The following is a 19,340-nucleotide window of genomic DNA, read 5'->3' as shown; positions in this document are numbered from 1 at the left end:
GGCTGCGGTCTGAGCGCCCCCAGTGGTTTCCTGGGCGGCGGGTTTTTCGAGGGAAGCGGAGGCAGCCGGCGGAAGGAGGGCCCTAGGGAAGAGGTGGTCGCCTGGCACAGGCTGACGCTCCACTTCCAGCTCGGTCCCCCACTTTCCAGAACAGGCCCCTGGACCCAATCACTCATTACCCCGCCCAGGCAGAACCTGGCCTTTCCTCCCGCCAGAATCCCTCTCTCCTTCAGGCTCTTGCAAGCATCTAATTCCTCTGCGGATGCCCTTTCGAGCACGTGGCTCAGCCAGCCGTCACTTCAGATTCCCTGTCCCAGGCCAGTCCCAGGTATCAGTCATTCCTAGGAGGGTTAACTTCCAGCCGGGGCTTTCATCCTTCTCTTTGGTCATACATATCATTCTCCGGGTATTTATCCACTTCCCGCTACTTTACCACCCCAAATTAAGGTCTAATTTGTCGCCTGAAGATTTAAGTTAGAATGTGTGTATCTAGAACGCTCCCTTATCCCCAGGAGGCCGCTGCAGGCCGGACACCTGCCCTCCAATTCCCAGTTCCAGTCTGGGGGCGGAGCAGGGGTGGCGGCAGGCCCTTGGGGCCCGGCCCGGGTATCGTGGGAGGGAGCGGCCCCCCAGTCAGCGTTTCTTGGCCGCAGCTGTCTCGGTGGTTTGGCGCGGTAAGGGACCGAAGTTGGGGGGTAGGCGGGAATTTCAAGTTGGGGTTCCCCCTCTGACTTCTGAGCAAGGAAGGTAGATATAAGGACCAGAGAGAAACGTGGGAGGGGGGGTCACTGAGAAACTATCAGGAGGGCTGTAGAGAATCAAATGGGGAATGGCATTTCGGCCGCTGAAAGATCCAAGTTGGGTCCAGCAAGACGTCTGATGTGACCCCTAATGTAGAGGACGGGGCAAGCCCGAGGCACTGGGCCCCGTTCTCTTATCTGTATCTAAGGGCTAGTGCCAAACAAGGCGCCCGCCCTTCTATTGCCTCTAGAGGCCCTAGCTCTTCCTTTCCTGGGGCTCTCCCGCCCTCCTTTCTCTCGGCCATGCCCCCTACTCCCCGAAGCACCCTTTCTCCAGTGCATCTGGCACTGCTGTCTAGACCCAGGCACGGCCATTCCCCAGACTAGCACGACCCCGAGGGCTAGAGAAGGGAGAGAAAAACCCTGGCCTGGACCCCGACGGCCTCGGGCCCTTACCAGCCAGAATCAGACCAGCGGGGCCGAGAAGAAAACCCGGAGAAGTGACCAACCTCCGGACCCAAGGGGGACAGGGACGATAGGAAAACCTGGAGCGGATTATCGTAGCGGGAGCTTCCCATGCCTGTGCAGCCCCTCCTTTCTACAGCCCCCCTAATTCTCCAGTGAGATAATGTCTGGGGTGGGGGGCTGTTTGGTTTGGCCTGGGCCCTCAGGGGCGCCTCACACTTTCCGCCTCTGGCTGGGAAGCAGGGCAGCGGCCCGAGGCTGAGTCACGGCCGGAGAGAGGGGAGGGAGGGACCGGGACTCCGTCCCTCCCCCTGCGCGGGGATCCCGGGTCAGCCCGGGTGAGGGCCAGGGCCACCCTGGCACCGCCCATTGTGGTCCAACAGGTTGAGCTAGTGTCCCGCGGAGCCACCTGCTTGAAAGGGAGGGAGGCCCCCTGCGGAGGAGGCTGGGGAGGAGAAAGCGAGTCCCACCCAGTTCGGCTCAGGTGGTCGCGGGTAGCGGAACCTGGCCCGAAGTGTCTGAATTTGATTTCGTCTTCTACTAGTGGGAGGGGCCCTTTGGGGTACGTAGCACTGCAGGCCCAGTTGGAAGTGTCCCTCACAGGCTACCTTCCTCAGTTGAAGGGCACTGAAATTTGTATCCTGCTCCCATACAAACCCACATCCTAAACACCCAGTATCCCTCCCCACCTGGATCTCAGCGAATCCCAATCAAGATGTCCCTTCTTCGCGGAGACTCAGTTTCTCCACTTCGGGAACCGGCAGGATGGAGGCGGGGAGAAGTGAGAGCGCGCCTCCCCCTCCCCCTCCGCTATCCTGACTCCTCCCCTCTGACAATGCCAAGGCCGCAGCAACGGCTGGAGCGCAGAATCTGCTTGCCTAGGGAGCCGATCCCTTCCCGCGGGGTTCCGTCACGCGTGGGGAGGGACGCAGGGTGCCTGCTGCCTCAACTCCCCCGCTCCCTCTGGCGGGGGTGGAATGGGGCGTAGGAGCTGGAGCCCAAGGCCTGGTGGCTCCCCTCCCCCTACCTCCCGGGGCCCTGACCTGATTATAGCCCATCACGGGACCCCCCCCCCCCCCCGCGCCCATCAATCCTCTAAGTCCCCGCCTCACCCCATCTAGCCTATCTTTCACCTCTCATACCCTTCCCTCCCGAGGTGCTGACCCTACAGAAGCCCCTCTTGGAGGAGTGGGAGCCCTTGATGAGGGTGCTCGGTTCCCCGGCTGCTACGGACACTACCCCCTCCCCTTTCCCTTCCCCTTCCTCCAGCTTTCAGGCCAGCCCCTCGGTTCCGCCCCCTCCCTGACCGAACGCAAGGCGGGACCTAGTTGGAATAGGCGGGTTTTCAGGCCAATGGGCCGATGGGGCGGTGTAGTGCCTGGGGCAGGGAGGAGCCGTAGCGGAGGGCTGGATAGGGGTCCGGGGCGGAGCTCAAGTTAAGGTGGACTGCGAGAGATAGGGGCTAGAGAGGAGAGAGAGTGAGAAAGGGAGAGAGAGAGAGAGAGAGAGAGAGAGAGACCGCGGCAGGTGAAGGGAGAAAGAGAGAAGGAAAGAGGGTGGGAAAAGAGGAGGGTGGGAAAGGCTCAGAGAGCAAAGTAAGAGTTTGGACTGAGGGAGCGAAAAAGGAGGGAGGGACGCGTTTGAGCCCTGCAGGGACTGGCTGGACCAAGGGGTTGAAGTTTATGTCCTTATTGGGTGGAGGGAGGGGGGCCTGGGGGGGCGGGTGAAAAACCAGGAAGTGACAGAGGGTGTTGCTAAGGGTTGGGGGGGGAGTTGGGGGGGTGGCAGGGGAGGGGGGAGGGAGGGGAGGGATGGGGGGAAAGCAAGCAGGAGGACAGGTGAGACAGCAGGACAGGTGAGGCGGGCCCTGAGGGGGGGGCGGGTGGGAGCCAGGTGAATGTACGGTTCTCGCGGCCGAGGGGGGGGCGGGCGGCAGGAGGAGGCAGAGGGCTGCGGAGGAGGAGCCCCCCAGCAGAGAGCGGCGAGCGACTGACCGCGGCCTTCTGACCAGGACCGAAGCAGGGCCCCAAGCCCCCGGGCCTGGCGGGGGACACGCTTCTCCCCACACACTGTGCCTCAGCAGCTTCAGCCAGCGGACCCAACGGCGGAGAGGTGAGTGTACCCCACTTTCGTCTCCCAACTCGAGGTCCCCCACACTACTGCAGTGTCCTTCGTCCGTCCTGTAAATGGGACCCCCCCCCACACACACACGCATGCAGACTAGATTCCCACCACTCCCATTCCCAGTGCCTTTCCAATACCCTGGCTCTTTGGAATTTATTTTAACTGAGAGGAAAGGTAGAAAAGGAACTACGGCCGCTCCCAACCCAGGCGGAGGGTCCCCAGAAACTTTCTCTGCACTTCAGGGAACAGACAGACTGGCGGCTCTGGGATGCAGAGAGGGCGAAGCGGAGCCGAGCGCTTCCCCAGTCTCCTTCTTGACTTTAGGGGTAGACCCCCGACCCGACTGAGTTGAGGGAATGGAAACGCTGACGGACGGACTCTAACTAGGACAACGCGCTCCCCCCCCCCCCCGCGCCCCCTGGCGCTGTGGGTTGGACCCAGGCCAGTTGCATGGGGGGTGGGGGAGCGCTGGAGGAGCGGCGGCCGGGGGGAAAGTTACCAGCTAGACTATTCGGTTTCTTGCGCTTCCAGAGCCGCGCGCTCTCTCCGGTAGTGGGGCTCAGCGACAACCTCCGAGCGACATCGAACGACCCCGTTCTCCGCCGTCCCTCAATTTCACTCCCTTCCTCAGGCTCCAGTCCCGCCGCCACCTTTTCAAAGCCAGCTCATGCCCCTAGATAGACCCAAAAGCGAGGCGGGGTGACTAGGAAGTATTCTACCTACCACTCGCACCCCCATCGGCTCCGGCGCACCTGCCCCTACCCAGAGTGGGGGTCGCTACTGTGTAGTAGAGCCTACATTAAGCGCCAATGGGAGGGGGCTGCCATTCAGAGGGGTGGGGAACGCTACTTTACACTTCCAGCTTTCTTTTCTCCCACCCCACCCCAAGTGAGCAAGCGACGTGTCCCGGCCAGAGCGGGGGGGGGGGGGGGGGGCGGCGTGGGCAGCGGGTTGTGCCCGGACACGTGCCTGCCCAGGCGCCCCGGCCCTGCTGGTGTTTGGAGAGAGGGCGGGTCCCCTGCCCCCCGCCCCGCACAACCCCCACGTATCAAAGGGCGGCTGAGACGTGGTGAGACCTCGGGGCGCCCTGGGCGGGGGGAAGCCTGGGTCCGGAGCAGGGGAGGGGCAGAGGCGCTGGTGCTAACTGACCCACAGGAAACGAGCGCTGCTGACCTAGTTTGGGACACCGGAAGTGGGTGCTGGGGAGAGGGGGAGACCAGCAGGCTGTCCTGGCTTCCGGGCCAGGTGGAGGGCGTTCTCGAATTGACCCCCACCCTAATACCTTAGAGACCCTTAGCTGCAGCTGAAAATGGGAATGAGTCAGCGAAGCTATTTCCCCTTCCCCCAACTTATTCCTAGAGGAGGGAGACAGTTTATCAGGGGGGGGGAGCCAGATTGGGCAGTGAGGGGTTAAACCAGGATAGGAACTCTCTGTTCCCTGAGGATGTCTGTGTGTGGGGGTGAGGCCTGGAGGATTATTACACCCACCAACTGGTTTGGTCACCCCTGTACCTGCCTGGCACTGCTGGGAGAGCTGGCATGGAGTGGGCATCAGGTTGGGAGGGGAGAGTGGGTGGGTATAAGGAGTGTTGTGCTGGTCTGGAGAGGAACGTATTTGTGACTGGGTTTGGGTGGTAGTTAGTATTCCTCCTTAGTGGTGTCTGGGAAGAAGGGCAGGGGGCTCCCTCTGGAGCAGCTGATGAAATAAGAAGAAATCTCTGTCAGTGCCTACTCTCCCTGGCCCGCGGGACCCCAGCTCCCCCAGCGTGCCTCTATTGCATGGTTGCTGTGGGCACAACGCAACCCGCTGGCACCCCCAGACACTGTCCTCTCCCTTGAGTACCACACCCCCAGCCTCTGGGGTCAGGAAGGGGTTAATGCCAACTGAAAGGGGCTCTGGGGAAGAAAGAAGGCAGTGCCCACTAGGCTCAGGTGTCAAGGAGAGAGGCCTGCTCTAATGGAGCACTCTCATCCGTACTTGGCTCTGGCTGATATGTACCCCAGTGTCTGGGGGACAGGTGCTGACCTCTTCCCCCTTCCATGTGGTGCCCCCTGGCACCCAGGGCCCCCAGCTCCTCCTTGGCCTAGTGCCTGCCCCAGGAGGGCGCGGCGGGCAGCGGGGGCTGGGCTAACAATGCACCATCAGGCCCTTTGTGTGCTTGCACTTGGCACCCTGGGGAAGGATGGGGGAGGGGGGCCCAGCAGGCGTGGGGGACAGAGTGCCTCTGAGGGGACAGCAAAAGCTGGGGGAGAGAAGCAGAGAATGAAAGCAGGTGGAGAGGAAAGGGAAGTAGGTCAGATAGGGTGCTATCCCCCCATCCCAAGCCAAGGCTGAAAGAAGCAGCCCCTGATTTTATGGCTGCCCAGATGGCATTATACTGCCTGAGGTACATCCAAGGACTGTGTATTTGGGGTCAGAAGTCACTGCCTAGGGGACTGCTCAGATAGAGGAAGCCTGGCCTAGTACTGCCTCCTTCTTGGTGGTTGAGAGACCCAGTTTTGGCCCAAGGCAGAGGCCCCACGATGGGTAGTGAATGGACTCCAGGCAGAGCACTGCCCTCTGATAGAAGCCTCTGGGTCTGCTTTAGGGCTTCCTGCCTCTGACCTGCTTGGTTCTCTGACCTTCTGACAGTTAGGACTGCTGTGCCACCAGGCCTTAGGACCTATGCCTGTTTTGGCCTAGGGCTGAAGAGAAGGGTGAGGGAGGAAGGTGGGGACGGATAGGACCCTGGCATGGGGTGTGCCTGCCCTGGCTTCTTCCCCCCTCCTTCTGCTGAGTAAACTCGTGAGTAAACTTGACGTTTTGCCCGGACAGTTTGAAGTTGCCTCGCTGCCCCCCCCCCCCTCAGTCCTGCCAACACACACGGCCAGGCGCCAAGGCAGGACTGGGGGACTGAGGGGAAGGGGTTAGGACTACTGTGTGGTCTACCATCAAGGGTTTCCGAGAGGTATAGAAGACCCCCACACACAGGCAGACTCAGGTCTTGGCAAGTCTTGGCTGGAGCCAGTAAGCACCTGTGGTACAGCGTTGGGGAACCCAAGCAAAGTGGCCTCGAAGCAGAGCTGCCCACTTCTGACCTCCACTCCCACTAAGAAAAGGCACCCAGCTGCCATCTGGCCCCTGAGTTTCCACCTTTAATGTTCACAGGCTTCCAGGCATAGGGGGACACTCCCCTTAGCAAATACCACAGGGATGCCAGTGAGGGCTACCCTCTTCATGCTGTCCCACAGCCCGAGGTGGGTGGGAAGCTGGTGGCCTTGGCATCTCAGCCCTCTCTTCAGTGGAGCCTCCCAGCTGCCATGGCTTCGGCCCTGGAGGATAGTGTTCTCATTTTCCAGCACAATTCCTTGACTTCACACCTGGGCCTGACTTCACACATACCTCACTCCACCAAACTCCCCTCATGCCTGGCCCTGGTCTCCCTGAGCCCCTTTCTCTGCCTGCTAGCATCCCAGAACCAAGTCAGCCTTTAGAGCTCCCCAGCCAGCAAATACCTGTGCCAGATCCAGGGTTTAGGGTGCTCCAAACAAAAATGGGCTGGTGGCAGGCAGAGTGAGCCAGTGACCCATTACAAACACATCAATTTGCTGTTACTTGACATCACTAATTCCTCTTATGCCTCCCCAAGCCACCAGAATGGCAAGGGAAAATGTCTTCCCAGTCCCTGCCAGGCCTCAGAGTGGGGCTCAGGCCCTTGCTTTCGACCTCATGTCTCTGGCTTTGGTTTCCTTCCTGTTTCCACTGCCCCCCCACTCCTCCCCACCCATATGCCCCTTTCAACAGACATCCTCTCTTCCTTCCTTCCTCCTTTCTTCCCCCTTTGCCTGGGAGCAGAGGTCCTCTCCCCCCACCATGGATCTCCTAGTCTTTTACCTCTTCTAAACACAGTCCCCTTGGAGATTCATGACTTAAGTTCTCTGCTCTGTCCTCCCCCCCCCCCCCCCATCAGCAAGGTTCTAGGGAAGAGAAGAATGAGAGCACCTGGCTTCTTGAAGGAACTACAACTCCCAAGGTACATGAAAATAATTATAGTGCATACTGGGAGTTGTAGTCCTTGGATCTCTTAATTTGCTTAAATCGGGAAATGTTTCTGGATCAGAGTAAAAGCCAGGGATTGGAAAGAATTGGAACATGGGTACCCTCTACATCCCCTCCCCTCAAACTGGTTCTCATCATCCTGTTCCCCTGTGACATCTTGTACCCATGGTTGACACCCATCTCCTCTGCTGAGACATTCTATGCATTGTCACCTTAGGGGCCCCACCTAACAGATGCCCACACCCTGCCCTGCTGCCCCTGGCAGGGGTGAAATGGAGGGGCCCCATGGACTACCTCCTTGTCCCCTGCCCTCTAGGCCAGTTCCCTCCTTTATGAGGATCAAAGGGCAGACAGCAGCCCCACCCCACTTCTTCTTAGGCATCTGGCATTAAGGTTCTCAGCAATTGCAGGGACTTTGGTGCCCAAGCATTTGCTTGGGCAGGGGAAATGCTGGGAGGCTGGTACCTGGTAGCAGGGAGAAACACTGGCCCCCACCTTAGGGAGTGGAGACTTCCATAACTTTTTCATAGCCTCCTGTACTGTCTTTGTGTAGCCCTGACCCATGTGCTACCTCTTGAGTAGATGGTTTGAGAACAGGGTCTTGGGCCTTATCTGTAGGACCTAGGGGCATGGGCCCGCCAGGCTGGCACCAAGGCACAGGGGTGACCCTCCCCCACCCCAGGCCCACAGTTGGCATGGGGCGCTGGGAGCAGGGGGGTAGGAGGGAGAGAGGGCACAACTGCCAGCATCCTGGTGGGTAGGTGCCAACCGGGACGGGAGCTGGTGAGGGGCAGCAGGCCAGCGGCATTGAGCCAGCAGCTGTTGGGGGGAAAGGGGAAGGGATATTTTGGGGGGCATTTCTGTGGTCCCCCAGCCAAGCAGGACTTGGGACTAGTGTATGAGGGACACTAGAGTGCCCCTCATACCAGGAATAAGAGACCCTGGAATTGTTTAAGTAGGACTTTGTGGCCCACCCATCTCTGGGCTTAGAGCCCTCCTGAGTTGCCCCTCAGGCTCAGGCGGGTCCCACCCAACCGGCCAGGGTGGCAGCAGCTTGCTTGCGCAAGGGGTGGGGCTAGGCGCGCTTCCCAGCAGATGCCCCCTCTCAGCTCCTTCCTCTTTCAGTGCCCACAGCTCCCCCATCTGCCCACTCCCCTCAGGCCAGTTCTGTCCCCCTGATCCCCCTGGCCATTGGGGGCTGGCACAAGTGCTGCCCCCTAGCCTGGTTGGCAAGGGTTGGCACTGGAGCAAGGAACTGTGGTATGTGAGTGGGTTTGGGGTGAGGCATGGGGAGGGCGGGGTGCTGCCTTGCCCAGCCCCTAAGGGCCCCAGCCCAGTATAGGGTGGGGAGAATTCGGCCAGCTCCCAAGAGAGTTGAGGGGCCTATTGGGGTCTGGAGGGCCTCCTTATGGTCCCCTACCACACTACATGCCCTAAGGGGCTGGGGCCTGGGCACCTGTCACCCCTGGCACTGACTGTCCAGGGTTCCCCTCCTCCCTCTTCTGGCCACTGCCGCCTCCTGTCCCCTCCCCTCCCTTCTTCCTTCTCCTGGTCCCACCTCCAGCAGCCTCTCCCATTGCTCCTCCTCACCTCTGTCCTCCTGGACTGTCCTAGCTCCTACCTTTCGTCCTGCTCACCTTTTTCCCCTTTTAGGACTAAGGACAGGCGGGGGTGTGTACAGCTGGGGCTTCGGGCACCACAGGCAGAGACTTTAGGCTGTCTCCCACGCTAACAGCCCTCTGGTAACCCCTCCCTCCAAGCTGGGGGGAGGGGGGTAGCACCCAGAGGGTTAAGGCTCTAGGGGGGAGGGGCTGGACCAGGTCGTGGGCGGCCCCTTTGAAGGAGGGAGCTGGAGCGGGGAACAGCCACCCTACCTACCCCCCAGCCTGGCCCTCCCCCACCCCTCCCAACCTGCTCCCCCCCAGGGGCCAAGAGGAGTTGCCGGCAAGGCCCCTCAGCGTTCAGGTGAGTAGGCCCTGCTCTGGCTTGGGAGATCAGGACCTAGGGGAGGCTGGAGGCCTAAAATTGGACAAGGGTCAGAGAGGGACTGAAACACAGGCTAGGAAGAGGGTGTCCAAACTTGGTTGGGAGGTTTAAGGAGCTGAGGTTTTGAGGAGCTGATGTATGGGGAAATTCAGTGTCTAGGGGATCCAGGAGGACAGCAGAGCAGAAGAGGGGCCTACAGGAGCCGCCGGATTGCTGGGCCAGGACAGGAGGTTGGACAGGCTGGCAGCGAGCCGGCTCCGGGGATCAAGCTGGGGTGTCCTCTGGGGCTGGGGGGCTCAGGTTTCTGCTGTCGGCTTGGCGGGTGTGGGGTTACCAGCCGGCTCAGTTACCCAGCCAGAGACACTAGGCTGGGGGGGGGGGGGCACAGGGCCGACCCTGGCACCCTGTGCCGTTTCTTCAGGCCCTAAGGGGAACTGGCAATCCCAGGTAGACCCTGCTGGGAACCCTGATGGCTAGGGTCTGTCCAAGTGCACAGTTTCCTAGCTCAGGGTGGGCACCCTCTGGGGAAAGTCCAGCAGCTTCAGCGCTGGAAATTTTGACGGGCATAGAGGCCTAGGTTGTCCTCCCCACTCCCCCACATCCGCTCTCACTGTACCCCCTCACCCATCCTCCCCAACTGGCCCCCAAATTTTGGTTCTGTTCTTCACCTAGAAGGATAGCATGGGTGCCCTAAATGTGGCCACCCATGGCAAGACCAGGCCTTGGAGGGCTGACCAGCCTCCTTGATTTATTTCCTCTGCCCCTTTATACACTGAGCCTGCCTGGGGAGGAGGGAAGAGATCTTGGAGTAGGGTGAAATAACGAATGTGGGAAATGTGAAAGAACTGCAAGGGAAAGGAAGAGGCAGAAATGGTTTCTAGGAGGCCTCCAGACACAGATGTGTCGAGGAGGCAGGAGCCTGGCAAAGACCAAAGAAAGGAAAGCCGAGGATGAGTGGTGGAGAAAGGACAAGGGTAGGAGAAAGCACTAAGAGGACAGAATTGGGAGCCAAGAAAAGGGGCCAAGAATGAAGAGTGGCTGATGGGCAGGGTTCCCCCAAGGTAAAGGGAAGGCTGGGGAAGAGAGAGGTGCCCCCATTCCTTCCTCCGCCATCTTTTCTCTCTCTCATAGTCCCTGATGCAGGCTGAGAGGCTGTGGGCTAGACCTGGTGTCATGGAAAAGAAAATATGGGGGAACACTGAGGTCTTCCTCATGACAGGAGTTGAAATACCAGGAATTGGGGATTTTGAGGGAGGATAGGCTTAACCCCCACAGCACCGGGAAGCAGCCAGCTCCCCTTGCCTCCTTCCCCCTTCGTGGCTTGCGGTCTCTCTTCCCCGCCTAGGCCCCCAGGAAGTGTGAGTGCTGGGGGTGGTGAGGTTAGGAGGGGGGAAGCGGCATATGGGGGATGGGGAAGTCATGCACCAGCCTTGGAGGGGCTAGGGTGGGGACAGAAGGGCTCCGCAAATGCCTCGGACTGACGTCCCTGGGCAGAGTGCCTTTTCAGCGAAGCCCTTCCAACCTACCCGGGGATTCACCTCAGCCCCTCACCCTGCCTTCCCAACTGGGCAGTCCAGATAACTTCAGCCCCTGGGCCCTGGAGGCCCTGGGAAGGGGTGGAAAAAACTGGGGAACCATGATTCCTTGGTCCCTGAGATCTTTGGACTGGCTGTCTGATTTCCCCAACCCCCTGATCCAGCCACAGGCCAAAGCCCTGGCTTCGTGCAAACTTAGCTCCAAAAAAACAGGAAGAGAACCTGAGGCTGGAGTTGGGGTGGGAGTTGAGGGATAGCAAGGAGAAAGAAGTAAGGGGGAGGGGTGGCTGGCCAACGTGCCGAGGCACTGGGAAGAGCCCAGGTCTCTCCATCATCCCTGATGAGAGGATGTCACAGCCTGGTCCTCATCCTCCCTCACCCCAAGCTGGGGCACCTGGAGAAGCCGGGCCAGGTTCTTCTCAGGCTCCCTGGCAGATCCTGGGAGGTGGGGGTCTGTATGCCTGTGTCTCAGGCCCATATCTATTTTCTCCACTGCTAATCCTGGTTCCGCCTGCTGCCCCCCACACTAAGCCTCACTCCCCTAATCCCCAGGGTGTGGAGAAGGGGGGCCAGCTTTACTCAGCTGCCCTATTCAAGGCCTTGTATCCCTGCTCTTCAGCTGGCTCAAGCCAGTAATGTTGGCCCTGGTGCCCTAGGCCTGCACTGGACACTGCCTGAGGTCAGCCCTGGAAAGAGTTCTGGCCTATTTTTCCTTTCCAAGCCCTTTTCCTTTTCATTGCTCTCTACCTTTTGGTTCTTGGTGGTGGACCCACCCTGGCAGGTGCCCTTGGGCACTGAGGAGTAGGTGATAGGGGCTCCTCCTACCTTTGCCCCCTCCTACCTTTCTCACCCCAAAGTCTTCCCCCCACCAACATAGGGGCAGGCTTGACTCAGGGCCCAGTTTCAAGAGAGCTGCCCACTGGCTTGGCCGGTCTAGCAGGCCTGACAGTGAGGGGAGCCTGGGGGGTGGAGTGGAAAGGGGGGAGTGATGGGGTGGGGCCCCCAGTTCTTCCCCCTACCAGGCAAACAGACCAAACAGACCTCGCCTGGTTCCCTGGCACAGCTGCCCCCCCCAACTACCACACACACCCATGCCCACAAGGTCTTAGCAAGAGGGGGCATGCCAGGCTGGGTGGGGATAGGCCGCCCTCATGGGGCGCCAGGGGGCCGGGCCCTCTGGGATGCAGAGGTGGGAATGGTGCCCGAGGTGGGGTGGGCATCCTGGCACCGGTGCCCCACCCTGGCAGAAAGAAGGGGGAGGCTCCCCCCCACCCCTCCCAGGTGATGGGGCTAGGAGTGCCCCCTTGGCCTGGTTGGCACCAACATAGTTCCAGGTGGCACCTAAGTTGGCATGGGTGCCAGAGCCCTGGGTAAGGGCTGGGGGAGTTTCCCAGAAGCTAGAGAACCATATGAATACCCGCCCTTCTCACGTATGTCCTCTTCCTTTCCCCTCCTTCATTGCTACCTAATGGCCATGGGCTTTGGAGTTGGACCTATGGGGTTAAATACCCACTCTTGCCCAAGCCCAGTGTGAGTTCTATGGTGAACCAGCCTGAGCCTCTTACCTGATAGCAGGGTCAGCCAATCAATGCCCCTGCCACACCAAGTTGCCTGGAGACTGGCCCAGGGGTGGGAGAAAGGAGGCAGGCTTAGCAGCAGGGATGGGTGGGGTGGGGAGGGAAGGAGGGAGAGGGATTCAGTGAACCACGTGCCTGTGGGTGTCCAGCTCTTGGCCAATGGGCAGTGAGGACAGCCCCAGCCACCCTTCTCTGGAGGTACAGGATCTGCTTGGGCCCAGGAGGGTGCCCACTACTGCTTAAGTGGCTACTGCTACTACCCACTGGATTTTTGTTTGTTCCTGAGTACTGGAGCCATTTGATACTTGTACTATTTGTAATGTACAGGCAGGAAAACCAATGGGAACTGGGCGAGTTCCCACACTGCTTGGCCCCTGGGGAGAGAAGTGATTTGGGAACTTAATGTGAGAATGGGTGGACTATTCTAAGGGTACAAGCCCAGATAGATATCTGGGTACTGCTCACAGCTTTCATGCAGGAGTTTTGGCATCACCATGAAGGTGTCAGGCAGGGAAGTAGGCTCAGACAATGCAGTTCTTATGTCCTAAAGAGGAAATGTGTGGCCCTTGACTCCACCAACACCCCCACCACCACCAAATACCTTTCCCCATCAATGGCCAGAGCTGAGGAGCTATTGCGAGTGGCATTGAAGACACTAACAAAATGTCAGTGGGACTTGTCCTAAAGATCATCCAGGTCAATCTTTAATATTACAGCTGAGGAAACAGGTTTCCTCAGGAAAGGAAGTGACTTGTCCAAGGTCATGTAGCTGGTAGTAACCTGACTCCCTGGGGGTGATTTAAGAAAGGGAGACAGATCTGTCTCCAAGTAGTTTTCCCAGCAGAGGCCATCCTACAGTGGAATCTGCCCTCAAGCGAGGCCTTGCCTCTCTTCTTCCTAAAGGCCAGAACATTTATTGAGCCCCTACTGTGTGCCAGGCCCTGTGAGGAAGGAGGTTCGGAGATTAAATCGCTTGTTTAAGGTCATAGAGCAATCAGCACAGAATAAGGATTCCAACTCAAGCCTGGCTGACTCCAGAGCCCAACTCTTTCCTAGCCCCAACTCGGTCTCCAGTTGCTCCAGACCCACCAAATGTCAGGGCTAACCCTTCAGTCTTCCACCCCCACCCCCTCCTTGTTCGGTTAAGGAGATTAAAGCACACAGAGAAATGACTTGCCCAAGCTCATTCAGCAAGCTAGTAGCAGAGCCAGGACCTGAAGCAGATAGATCTCCCCACCTCCAGGCCAGGCTCACTCCACTACCTGTTCCCCTGCCTCCACCAGCTTTGGGATTGCTGGCAGCCAGCTCTGTGCCTTCTGTGGGCATGCCTCATAAGGGAAATAAATCATAGAGGTTGAAAGATGGCCTTCTGGAGGTGGTGGAGACTCTCCTGACTGGCCAGGAATGGGAAGGGAGAGGTGGTGGTGATGTTGGTGGTAGCAGAGGTGGAGAGGGGTGGGACTGGAACTTGGCCTATTGGCAGTGGGGGAGGGGTGGGGACGATGCTTATCTGTGCGGGGCAGGAAGCACCCGCGCCAGCCAGCGACACCCCAGCAAAGCACTGCTGCTCCTTGGCCCCGTGGGGGAGGGAAGGATGTGGGGAGGCACGGGATGCTGGGAGCTGTGCTTCCCTTTTGGCCTCTAGAAGAGGGGATATAGAAGGGGAGATGCATTTTTAGTGGTGGGGGAGGGGCAGGAGGAGGAGGGCACTGGGAAGCTGCCTCTCCTGTTTGCATTGAGTTTTACAGTGCACCAAATGCTTTGCGGAGATAACTTGAGTTTAAGCACCTGAAATGCCTCCAGCATACTCTGGTCCAATGTGAATCTGAAATCTCATTGATCTCTGTTAGGAGGTTCCATCACAGGCTGTCACCTCACTTTTCAGATGACTGAGGCCAGTTTTCATAGCCACCTAGATTCCTTCAGCCAATTCTTCATGAAGCCTTAATCAGGACCCAGGCAACCTCTCTCCCAGTCCAGTACTTCTTCCAAGGGATGGGGAATGGGCCAGGTGAAGCAGATTGGTCTCCAGGCAAAGGCCAGAAAGTCAGGGCACCTGTTCTCACAGAGGTTGAACAGTGGTGAGGAATACAGACTTCTGCACCTCTGCCTGTGATTGAACCCCATCTTGCTTAACTTGGAAAGTCAAGCCAGTCTGTGCCTCAGGTTCCTTGTCTATGAAATGAATGATAATCATTACTTCAGAGAGTTGTGGAAGAGTAAGAGTGTAAAGGGCTTACCAGAGTGTCTGGTATGGCCTGACCAAGCAGTGGCGCAGTGGATAGATCATTGGACTGGGATGCGGAGGACCCAGGTTCAAGACCCCGAGGTTGCCAGCTTGAGCGCAGGCTCATGTGGTTTGAGCAAAAGCTCACCAGCTTGGACCCAAGGCCCCTAGCTTGAGCAAGGGGTTACTCAGTCTCCTGTAGACCCATGGTCAAGGCACATATGAGAAAGCAATCAATGAACAACTAAGACAGGGGTAGTCAACCTTTTTATACCTACCTCCCACTTATGTATCTCTGTTAGTAGTAAAATTTTCTAACTGCCCACCGGTTCCACAGTAATGGTGATTTATAAAGTAGGGAAGTAACTTTACTTTATAAAATTTATAAAGCAGAGTTATAGCAAGTTAAAGCATATAATAATAATTACTTACAAAGTACTTTATGTCAGATTTTCGCTAAGTTTGGCAGAATAAATCTTTATAAAACAACTTACTATAGTTAAATCTATCTTTTTATTTATACTTTGGTTGCTCTGCTACCGCCCACCATGAAAGCTGGAACGCCCACTATTGGGCGGTAGGGACCAGGTTGACTACCACTGAACTAAGGTGTCACAACGAAAAACTAATGATTGATGCTTCTCATCTCTCTCCATTCCTGTCTGATGTCCCTATCTCTCTCTCTCTCTCTCTGACTCTCTCTCTGTGTCTCTGTAAAAAAAAAAAAAAAGAGTGTCTGGCATGTAGTACCCATCAATAAGCCTTGGCCAATATTGTACTCCTTCCCTGGGCTGAGCACGTTTAACCTCCCCATCTACTTGACTCTGCAGGAGAAGATGGGGAGCCCTGAGGATGATCTGATTGGGATTCCATTCCCGGACCACAGCAGTGAGCTCCTGAGCTGCCTCAACGAGCAGCGCCAGCTGGGCCACCTCTGCGACCTCACCATCAGGACGCAGGGCCTTGAATACCGCACCCACCGGGCTGTGCTTGCTGCCTGCAGCCACTACTTCAAGAAGCTCTTCACTGAGGGTGGTGGCGGAGCTGTCCTGGGGTCTGGGGGCAGTGGGACAGCTGTTGGGGGAGCAGGGGCTGGTGTGTGTGAGTTGGACTTTGTGGGGCCAGAGGCGTTGGGGGCCTTGCTCGAGTTTGCCTATACAGCCACGCTGACCACCAGCAGTGCCAACATGCCGGCAGTGCTCCAGGCGGCCCAGCTGCTGGAGATCCCCTGTGTCATCGCCGCCTGCATGGAGATTTTGCAGGGCAGTGGGCTAGAAGCTCCTAGCCCTGATGAGGATGACTGTGAGCGAGCCCGCCAGTACCTGGAGGCCTTTGCCACTGCCACGGCCTCAGGAGTTCCCAACGGTGAAGACAGCTCTCCACAGGTGCCCCTCCCTCCGCCACCGCCACCACCTCCATCTCGGCCTGTTGCCCGCCGTAGCCGCAAACCCCGAAAAGCTTTCCTGCAGACCAAGGGGGCCCGGGCAAATCACCTAGTACCTGAGGTACCCACAGTACCCACCCATCCTTTGACCTATGAGGAGGAGGAGGCAGGCAGAGTTGGCAGCAGTGGGGGCAGTGGGCTGGGAGACAGCTACAGCCCTCCCACAGAGACTGCTTCACCTCCTGAGGGGCCCCTGAGCTATGAGCCCTATGAAGGTGAGGAAGAGGAGGAGGAGCTGGTATACCCCCCAGGCTACAGGATGACACAGGTTGGTGGGCCCCCGCTGTCCCCAGAGGAGCTGGGCTCAGATGAGGATGCCATTGATCCTGACCTGATGGCCTACCTAAGTTCCCTGCACCAGGATGCCCTGGCACCAGGCTTGGACGGTCAAGACAAACTGGTGCGCAAACGCCGCTCCCAGATGCCCCAGGAGTGCCCAGTCTGCCACAAGATCATCCACGGGGCGGGCAAACTGCCACGCCACATGAGGACCCATACGGGCGAGAAGCCTTTTGCCTGTGAGGTCTGCGGTGTCCGCTTTACACGGTGAGCACCAGTGGGCCATGTCATGGGGGAAGGAGAACAGAGCTGAGACCTGAGGTGGGGAGGTGGGTGATCCTGGAGGGTCTGGTGGGGTGGGGATTATCAGAGTGAGGAGAGACTAGGATAGGAAGACCAGGAGAAAGGGAGTCAAGAGGGGTGGATCTGGGACATGAAAGATTTGGTGTCTAAGAAGACTGTGTTGGAGACAGTGGGTGATGGCTAGGCCTAGCTAAACTGAGGACAAGTCAGCAAGGCTATTTTGGGGCAATAATGGGGAACCAAACGGTGAGGACAAGGCCTGGGAATCTGGCTAGGAGAAGCCAAGGACCCTATTCTGAGTGTCCCTTGACCCTCCCCCCTGCCTGTGCCAGGAATGACAAGCTGAAGATCCACATGCGGAAGCACACTGGAGAGCGCCCCTACTCCTGCCCACACTGCCCAGCCCGCTTCCTGCACAGCTACGACCTCAAGAACCACATGCACCTGCACACAGGGGACCGGCCCTATGAGTGCCACCTGTGCCACAAGGCTTTCGCCAAGGAGGACCACCTGCAGCGCCATCTCAAGGGCCAGAACTGCTTGGAGGTGCGCACCAGGAGGCGTCGCAAGGACGATGCACCACCCCACTATCCACCACCCTCTGCCGCCACCCCGTCCCCTGCTGGCCTCGACCTCTCCAATGGCCACTTGGACAACTTCCGCCTCTCTCTGGCTCGATTCTGGGAGCAGCCAGCCCCCACTGGGCCCCCGGTCTCCACCCCGGGGCCCCCTGATGACGATGAGGAGGAGGGGGCACCCACCACTCCTCAGGCCGAAGGTGCCATGGAATCCTCTTAAAGAGGGATGAGTGGCCAGGCTGGAGCAGCACAAGGCTGGGGCCATCCGTCCATGCCAAGCAGTGGGAGCCTGCAGGACAGACAGCTGGGGTTAGAGCACTGAGCCTCCCTGGCATCACAAATCAGCGCCTTCTGCCCAGAACCCTCATTCCAGTTCCAAGCTGAGAAGGTTTTGGGGCAAAGATTCCCCAGATTGGGGTGATCTCCCAAGGAGCTATCTATAAGATATTATGTATATATTTACAGCTCTATTGTAAAGGTGGGGTCCCTGTCCCCAGCCATGTTTGGGGAGTAGAAGCAATAATGTATTTCTGATTTATGGGGTCCCTCTTCGGCTATGCGGGTTTCTAGGGGGTGGGGGGCTTGGGACCAAAGCCTTGCCCTGCCCCCATGCCCCTTGGGGCTTTGGCTGTGTAAGGGGGTGAACGACTGCCCCTCCCTTCCGAGACCCCTCCTTCCTGGTTTCTGTTCCCTTTTGCTGACAGTGAATTATGCAAGGGGTGGGGGCAGCAAGAGAAGGGTAAGGGAGGGAAAGCAAGGTTGAAGCTTGAATGATGGGGCGGCGGGGGTGGGGGGGGACTGGGCCTGTAAGGAAGGAGCCATCCCAGTCCCCTCCGCCCTGCTCCCAGCGCTGAGTCATGGGGTCCTGGAGAAGAAGGGGCGGGGTGGCCCGATTGGCTCGCCTGCCCCTGGGGGCAGCGGGAGGGGCCCCGCCCAACTAGGGGTGCTGCTCCGCTGTTCTCCTCAGCCTTCTCCTCCCCTCCCGCGTCCCCGGGCAGGGAATGTCTTGTTCCCGCCGCTCCCTCCCCGGGGCCAGAGGGCAGGGCGGGCCGGGCTGTGTCTTACCCTCTTCTCCTCCCCCCCCCCCTCTCCCCGCCCAGGTGTGAGCCGCTGCCGCCCCTGACTCACGCCGCCCCCGGGCTGGCGCAGTGCAGGGTGTGGGACGAGGTGAGGGGTTAGGGTAGCCTTGCAGAGAGCGGGCGAGCGGGCGCCATCTGGCGGCCACTTCGCCTTGCCTCAATCACGCAGCTGTGAGCCGGGTCCCCTTAGTAAGACAGGGCGAATAACTTCTTGCTGGGCCACTGGGAAAGTGGGCTGTGGAGTTGTGGGAAAAGAATCCTTTTCCCAGAACCTTGCCAGCCAGGCTCCCTTTGGGTCGGGAGAATAATCCCCTCACCCTCCTAAGATCTAATCCCCCCCTTCTCTGTACATAGCCTCTTCTGTTGGTCTTGCTGAAATCTAGTTTCAGATTTTTAACTACCCAATTCGGCTGGGGGTGGGGGTATCTTCCCCTCCCCTTCCTCGATGGGTGCTGGACCTCCGTTGCAGCCTGGGCTCTGCCTTGCACTATTTACCTACCCTGGCCTGGTGGCCCCTCCCCCTCCTTAAAAGGGGCAGGTTCAGGGGTCCGGTGCTCTCCCTCCCTCCCATGCACCCCCATGCCCATTTGCACAGCTGCCCAGGTACCCCCAATAGTGGGGGGATCACAGGGAGGGGGTAGTGGGACCAGTCCCTGTATCTATTTAAAAAGTGATGATGTAATATATTGGTGTAGTGGGAGGTCGGGTTGCCCTGGGCCTCATCTTAGCATTTCAGGTGATAGGGGAGCCCAGGGTTGGGGACACCTGGGGCCTATCCCCAGGGAGTGAGGACAGTGTGGCCTCCGCCCTCCCCCCTTGTGGCTTCTCCACTCAGTGCCTTAGGGGGGAGGCAATCCCCCCCACCTCTCCTGTTACCTTCCCCTACCCCCACTTCTGGTGTAAGCGACAGGAAGAAATAATAATAATTTAAGATTCACACTGTCCACCTTTGGTTCTTTTATTT

General features: G+C 58.6%; 1 protein-coding gene and 1 long non-coding RNA gene across 4 annotated transcripts; one reads left to right on the top strand and one right to left on the bottom strand.

The window, feature by feature from the left end:
- The first annotated feature begins 3,008 nt into the window (after positions 1 to 3,008).
- Positions 3,009 to 19,313, top strand: ZBTB7B (zinc finger and BTB domain containing 7B). 3 transcript variants are annotated; one of them, XM_066362328.1, is made up of 4 exons: positions 3,009 to 3,060; positions 3,217 to 3,317; positions 15,524 to 16,683; positions 17,052 to 19,313. In XM_066362328.1, the coding sequence occupies exons 3-4, from the start codon at positions 15,530 to 15,532 to the stop codon at positions 17,515 to 17,517; spliced, it is 1,620 nt and encodes a 539-aa protein (XP_066218425.1). In that variant the 5' UTR covers positions 3,009 to 3,060; positions 3,217 to 3,317; positions 15,524 to 15,529; the 3' UTR covers positions 17,518 to 19,313. The 3 variants fall into 3 exon arrangements, with proteins under 3 accessions (XP_066218425.1, XP_066218426.1, XP_066218427.1); XM_066362329.1 differs by having other exon boundaries at positions 3,015 to 3,043; XM_066362330.1 differs by lacking the exons at positions 3,009 to 3,060; positions 3,217 to 3,317 and adding an exon at positions 8,744 to 9,333.
- LOC136391023 (uncharacterized) lies at positions 3,392 to 12,514 on the bottom strand. The gene is made up of 2 exons (XR_010748804.1): positions 12,455 to 12,514; positions 3,392 to 4,002 (listed from the first exon to the last, which is right to left on the bottom strand). It is a non-coding gene; the product is annotated as an uncharacterized lncRNA (long non-coding RNA).
- Positions 19,314 to 19,340: the final 27 nt, after the last annotated feature.

Source organism: Saccopteryx leptura, chromosome 2, assembly GCF_036850995.1.
Source record: "Saccopteryx leptura isolate mSacLep1 chromosome 2, mSacLep1_pri_phased_curated, whole genome shotgun sequence".
Lineage (NCBI taxonomy): Eukaryota > Metazoa > Chordata > Mammalia > Chiroptera > Emballonuridae > Saccopteryx > Saccopteryx leptura.
Note: the sequence above shows the minus strand (reverse complement) of the source record. Positions and strands in the feature narration are given on the sequence as shown.